General features: G+C 30.0%; 1 protein-coding gene across 1 annotated transcript; it reads right to left on the bottom strand.

Annotated features, from left to right (window-relative positions):
* Window positions 1-503: 503 nt before the first annotated feature.
* LOC107842482 (stem-specific protein TSJT1) lies at window positions 504-4,341 on the bottom strand. The gene is made up of 4 exons (XM_016686354.2): window positions 3,878-4,341; window positions 2,674-2,917; window positions 1,647-1,767; window positions 504-934 (listed from the first exon to the last, which is right to left on the bottom strand). The coding sequence occupies exons 1-4, from the start codon at window positions 4,081-4,083 to the stop codon at window positions 741-743; spliced, it is 765 nt and encodes a 254-aa protein (XP_016541840.2). The 5' UTR covers window positions 4,084-4,341; the 3' UTR covers window positions 504-740.
* Window positions 4,342-7,179: the final 2,838 nt, after the last annotated feature.

Below are 7,179 nucleotides of genomic sequence, written 5' to 3'. Positions count from 1 at the left end.
CCTTTTTCAATATACTTTTTGTCGGACTCCAAAGCAAATACTTCTACAAAAAACTATATCGAATAATGCTAATACTTGGAAACAAGCTTACTTTTCATTTATACTCGTACTAGTACTGAACTGCTGTTTGTTCCCACGTCCGTTCAACTTCTGTCGTTTACACGTACAGTAAGTTGGTACTGTCTTCTTGTTCTTGAAGAGCTATAACTCGAGTAAACTGGACAGGCAGAGGAGAATTTTCTTACAACGCCTAATAACAGTTAACCGCATGGGACATTTTTGCAGTAGGGGGTACTTGTTATATTTCCACTATCCCAAAACCAGGTTAATTTAGCACTATTATTTAGATTTGTTTGGCCATCTGAAGAGAAAAACATTAACACTGTACGAAGTGTCCACGGGACAAGATGACAGGAATTAAGAATCCACTCTCGAGATTCATATTGATCCACAGATCTCTTAACCTTGTTTGAAGAGCTAAGGTCCATTGCTCTGACAGAACATTTTCAAAGCTGCATCAAGATGCTTCATTTATTTTACGAGAGTTGCACACAGACACAGAAGTACTGGAAAGAGACCAACCTAAAACAAACTCTACAAGGAAACCAAAACAGAAGAAACACAAGGGAAAAAAGGCCAGCCTGGTGCACTAAGTTCCTGCTATGCGCGGATCCGAGAAAGGGCAGGACCAAGACTACAAGGGTCTATTTGACAAAATTCTAAAATGTTGGAGAACTGATTCAGTAAGAACTATTCCAATCAGACCAGTTAGCTTCACTTCCAACTCTGGGGATGCTGTTAATCCTGGAATACATATCCACTTTGAAGTTAGCTCCACACATTACCCCTTCGCTGTCTACTCTTGGCATGGCCCTCATCTTATTCATTGGGTGCTCAAAATTCATTAGCCCTTTCTCACTGTGGAACATACAACCTGTGCATTTCATTCCCAAAGAAATTAGAGGCACTCAATTTAAAACCAAAGAGATGTATAAACAAGGAAAAAATCATAAGGTAAAAGAGGGATCCAACAATCTAAGCGAGCGAGGGGGTGGATGAAGCTTAAGATAGCTCAAGGCAGTGAACTGTGAATTCACCATGTGTGGGTTCAATTCCTATCGTTCATCCATAATTCAAAAACATTAGATAAATTACAAGGTTATAACGGAATATTTTTAAGTGTGCATGTCTCACAAGTTTCCTCCTTTTTGCTAAGAACTAAATTCGATTTTCCCTCCCCTATTTACTATGGAGAGGAAGAATCAAACTCATCATTATATTTATTCCTTTTTCAGCTTCTTCCAAGTGCAATATAACCTTAAGGAGCTGTCGGATTTTTCTACCCAGCGGCTCTTCCTTCACCATCCTCGATCGGTCTACGGGTTTCATAACTATTCATCTTATTATAGTAGTAGGCTAACGTGGCCAACATTTTAAAACTGGTTCACTCAGTTTCCCCCTTCAACATCCGATATCACTTCACCAAAATATTCAATTATCAAAGTATAAATACAATTTTTCCAAAGCCAACTCGATACCACAAGCAAAATATATCTTAACAAAACAATAGACTGATGCCGCTTGCACAAAATCTTGCTTACGCCACTACTTGAACTCAAAATTTTCAAATTCCATACAGATGTTACCTGTGGGAAAGGGTGCAAATGACTTGGCACATCCAGCTTTAATGACCTCTAAATCATCAGAAATCACCACAGATCCATCAGCAGCAATGCCCCAGAATAACTTAACCCCACCATCTGAACCCTGTAATTATACAATAGCAGCAAAATGAATCTTTTTTCTTTTAATTCTAGCAAATGCAACTGGTTGCACAAATTAACACTTCCTCCTTTTCAAATTGTTTGCCTTGCTTTCTGTTTTATTCCATTTCAAAAGAATGTCTTTTTTCCTTTTTGGAAACTCTTTATCTCTAACTTTTCATGTGACATGATTAAAACCACAAGATTAAAAGATATTTTTGTACATTCACATTATGTTTAGATTAACACTATAAGATTTAGAAGTTTTCTTTACAACAAGATACCCAGTATAATACCACAAAGTGGGTTCGAGGAGGGTAGTGTATGGAAACCTTATTTCTACCTCGAAGGTTTAAGTAGAGAGGTTGTTTCCAATAGGTCCTCGGCTCAAAACAAAAACAAGTCTAGAAAAAGACATAATGAAAGTAGAAGATACAACGAATAGTAACAAAAACAACACATAGTAACAGATAGGGCCGAATTTTAAGGATTAATTTTGGGGCACGTGAACATGTATTTTCGTAAAACTAGGTATTTTATGCATCTGTCTTTTAAATTTTATATATATTTTCTGTTAGCACCCATGCTACAAGAAAGACTAAATGGTGCAATTAATTAAATGTTGAGGTATTTACCTAAAGATTTGGTGATTAATTCCCACTAAACACATTTTTCCCTCTTTTTGAATAGTGCACTCATGTTCTAGAATTCTTTGATCATCAATGATAGCAGAATACTACTTAATACTGTAATTGAACTGCACAAAACAACAAATAGTAACAGAAATCAAAGAACAAGAATCCGAGGTCCACTTTTACTTTCTTAAATTACTTTTATTTTCTTAAATTGTGTGAAGTCAAAATCAGACCAGCAAATCAAAACTAGCAAGTAACAATAGTACAATACTTACCAAGGCAACAAATACAGTTCCAGTCTTACTGTCATAGATGACAAAAGCATAGCTTCCTTCAAAATCCTTAATAACCTGATCTGCTGGATAAGGTCCCCTGTCTCTCAGTGTCCTGTAGGCTTCAATTACCAGCATGGCTTCATTTGTACCTTTTGATGATAGCCCATATTGTTTTATTTGTGCACATAAGTTGTTCAAGCTCCCCAAGAACAAACAGTAAATATCATCATACCCACAAAAATACCTACAACAACAACAACTGCACCTCAATCCCAAGAAATACAACAGTAATAACAATTTTTGTAGCTAGAAAAACAAGATTTGTATTTGGCTTGAATTTTCAGAAAATTCAGTTAGCTACGTGCTACTTCCTCTATTCCCATTTAGTTGTCAAGATAAGAATGAGCACAATTCTTGGGAAAAAATTAATTAGGGGTATTTTAATTAATATATTACTTATTAATTCTCTGGATTTTAGACTTTGTCTATTTATGTGTCATAATTTTAAAATAATTAATATTAACGCAAAACTGAAAAAAATAATTTCTTTCTTTCTTGATTTTTCAAATTTGAGAAGTAATTAAAAATCACTATTTTTAATATAGTGACAACTAATGAAAAGAAGTACTTAACTACATATTAGTGATAAGTTCATAGCTAATTCAATTTTTTTGATAGGGATTTGGGTTCAACTTCGGTGTCCATATAGATCCATGTAAACTTATCTTAATCTAATATTATATAAAAACTAAAATAAAAAGCATTTGAAATACTCTTAATTTTCGAATATAAATTTCTGACAAAATAATCTACTAATACTATTACAAAATTCAAGAGAAGGGCTCACTCTAACTTGAAGAAGTGTGATGTAAGCCACCTATTCTAAAGTACTTTCTTCGTCCTATTATTTTGATTGGACACATTTTATTTATAGAATGATTAAGGAATCATAAATAAAGTGATGATTTTTACTGTCCTACTTTTTGCCCATATTGAATGAACATTGAAATTATAATTAATTATAGGATAAAATTAAAAAAATACTATTTTACTAAGTGATTAATTAATATTACAAATTTTTTTTAATAAGATAGACCAACTAAAATAAAAGAGAATGATTTCATGGCTCCAATCCTAAGCCACACGAACAAAAACAACAATACAGTACTTTAGTAAAAATTACTTAATCCTGTAATTAATTTACCTCCGTCTCTGATTAAGCAAGGAAGTGCAGTTAGGACGAACAAAAGCAAGAGCAGCAGCGTCACCAAAACTAACAGATGAAGTATCAGAAGGGTGAGCAGATAGGAATTTTTGAAGAGTTTCTTGAGGAAGTAAGGATCTTTTAGATGCAGGACTATTTAGCTCTTTAGGTGGATGAGCGAAAGCCTTGTGAAATATTGCCAACATTGTTTCTCTTTTTTTTTTGGGCTTGAATATGAATGTCTAACAGAAAAATATTGGTTACTTGGGGGAACATATAAAGAATTTGTTGTTGTGTGTTTTTTGATATGTAAGTTATAGAGGAGGCTAAAGATGAAGGTGTCAATTTTATCTTGCTGGTGTAGGTATAGAGAGTTGAGCGTGACGTGCTAATGATGAGGATGGATAAGGTTTCCTCGTATCCCATGTGATGTCTTTATCCATTTGGGGTGATTTGGTAGAGAGATAACATAATAATTTCAAGATAACATTCTGGATAAAATATAATAAGACTAATTAATGAATTTGATTTTATTTTTTTATTTATCACTTTTTGAGATGATATGTCTAAAGAAAATAACTATATTAATTTTACTATTTATTCTTCAATCATAATTTTACTATTTCACCCCTAATTAATTATTTAAATTATTAAAATAAATAAAAAATAATAAATTAACTATTGATATTTTAAATTAGCTTGACATCTTATATGAGACTCACTTAAATTTTTTTTCAAAACAAAATTATTTGACTATATCACTTCTAATAAATTATTATGAGTAATTTAAGATATGTTCATTTTGTTACTTCAATCGTGATATTTGATTAAATGTCAAAATTATGTATCACTTAAATTGGAATAGAAGAAAAAGTATTACAAATTACAATAATAAAAAATTTAAATTATTTTAAAAATATAATTGACTATCAATACCACAAAAATTTATACAAGGAGAATATTATTAGTTACAATAGCTAACAACTTAAAATAGTAAAATATAATGTCAAAAAATATTATAAATTATAATAACTAACAACTTAAAATATCTAGAAACATATTAAAAATATAATTGATTATCTAAATTTTATTTATGTCACATAAATTGAACATATATTGTATTCTATTACTACTATATATAAGTGGCTTAAAGCAGGCAGGAGATGGTTGTCCTACCAGCTTAGCCAGGGGCAATTTTATCATTTCACACAGCCCCTACAAGGGCATTTCTGTCTTTCACTGCAATCTCAATCACCGCAAGAAATTCAACGCCAATAACAAAACATTATTAGAACAAGATAGTTAGTAAAATGAATCATCAATAACCCATAAATCAAGATCAAGATTTAGATGAACTGAATTATCCAACAAAAACAAAAAAAAAAAAAAAAAAACCTTCTGAAATAAAACAACTTAAATAATCTGAAGTCCAAAATTGTTAAGTTGGCTCATTCTCGATGTAGGGTAATTGGTTCAAAGGACATGCATCCAAATTCAATTTTTCAAATATTCATCATTTTTTGGTACTAACAAAATTGACAGGAACTTGATTTTTTGTTCCAAGGTTACGCGCGGCGCAAGATGAATCAATTGGTACATAATAATGGAAAAAAAAACTTTCTATTAAACTCAATAAAAGGGGTCAAAACTATGAACCTTCATTAATAAAAATCGTTCATTCATACACCAAAAATAAAAAGTGAGCAAATCATCAAATTTTAAGGGTTTTAACATAAAACTTCAAGAATACAAATAGAGTTTTTGAGAGGACGAGAGAGAGAGAGAAAGAAGTGAGAGAGAGGAGAAGTTGGAAAGAGTGGCGGCTGGGGTAGGAGAAATGGAAGTCGGTTAGGGGATTAGGATAAATTAAAAAGAAAGTAACTATGAGAGATGGACAGACACCATCCGATCAAAGATTTGGATGGTGGAGATTAAAAGTAAACTTGGGTCGGTTGTGAGTTATTGAATTGGGCTGGTTGCTGAATTTAAATTGGGCCAATTCTTATTTTAAGTAAATTGATCTGTAAACAAATTGAAAGGAAATTGAATTTTTTTTGGTATTTAATTAATAAAAATTTATAAAATATACTTTCTCCTTCTCAATTTTTGTGTGATTTTTTAAAATGTTAAGATTCAGAAAATATGTTTTTCATAAATTTTGGGCACAAAATCTTTAAGTTTTTTGAAATAGAATGTATTTATATTTAGAAACTGCCTAGCAAATAATATACATCATATTATTGATAATTCAAAATATTTAAAAGATATAAAAAGTTTATAAAAGACAATAGCTAACAAGTTAAAATATCTATAAATTATATAAAGAATATTTGATTGACTATATAAATTTTATCTATGTCACATAAATTGAGACATGAAAAATAATATATATTAAAAGGTCTTACTTTTTTTTTAATATGTTATATATTTAAAAAAAATACAAAAAATTACTATCATCGCAATAATTAACGACTAAAAAACTTTAAAGCTATAAAATATTTAACTGACTCTTAAAATTATATCAGTGTCACCTAAATTGAAATAAAAGAGAAAGTATTATAAATCACAATAATTAATTATTAAATTATTTAAAAAATATAATTGACTATCACTGCCACAAAAGTTTGAAGGACAAAGATGTCAGTTGCGATTAAGTTAAAGACACGTTTGTGTGTTATACCTATAGTATAAGGTCATATCTAAATGATGAAAAGACATATAAGCTATTCAAATATCATATTTATCAAAATAATATGATACAATATAATGGTATAATATAACAATTAATTTTTGTTATTTGCTTTATATATTTTTTGTTAATCTATTATCCTGTCATAAAAGCTTAATAATATCTTTTATCTTTGAATGTATTTTGAGAAATTTTAAAAATTCAAATAGAACTCTTGCTATCGCTGAAAGATTTTTTTAACCCTCTTAATATAAAGGTGAAATGCGTGAAGAATTATATTATCAATAAGGGTGGTGAATGAAATCAATATGATTTATAGTGAAATGGTGGTAATCCTCTACTTTTAACTAAAAGTTTCATATTAGAGTATATGAGTATGAAAAAATAACATATATTATTCAAAAATGACGTAAAAAATATTATAAATCACAATAATTAACAACTTAAAATATTTAACGACATAATAAAATTTAATTTATTCTTCAAGTATTATCACAGTTGTATGATACAGAGAGAGTAACATATATTAGTTGAAAAATTAATTAGTAGCATGTACTATTAATCACAATAATTAACAAATAAAAATATGTTAAAACTATGTATAAAAAATTCA

Source organism: Capsicum annuum, chromosome 9 (assembly GCF_002878395.1).
Source record: "Capsicum annuum cultivar UCD-10X-F1 chromosome 9, UCD10Xv1.1, whole genome shotgun sequence".
Lineage (NCBI taxonomy): Eukaryota > Viridiplantae > Streptophyta > Magnoliopsida > Solanales > Solanaceae > Capsicum > Capsicum annuum.
The sequence above is the reverse complement of the archived record's forward strand: the minus strand, read 5'-3'. Positions and strand labels throughout refer to the sequence as shown.

Bases quoted from the DNA above. Each gene is read 5' to 3' on its own strand.
- LOC107842482 (XM_016686354.2), bottom strand. From the start codon at position 4,083: ATGTTGGCAATATTTCACAAGGCTTTCGCTCATCCACCTAAAGAGCTA. The intron at 1,768-2,673 runs GTAAGTATTGTA...GTATAATTACAG, and splicing joins GAACTGTATTTGTTGCCTTG to GGTTCAGATGGTGGGGTTAA. The intron at 935-1,646 runs GTAACATCTGTA...TGAAATGCACAG, and splicing joins ATTTGCACCCTTTCCCACAG to GTTGTATGTTCCACAGTGAG.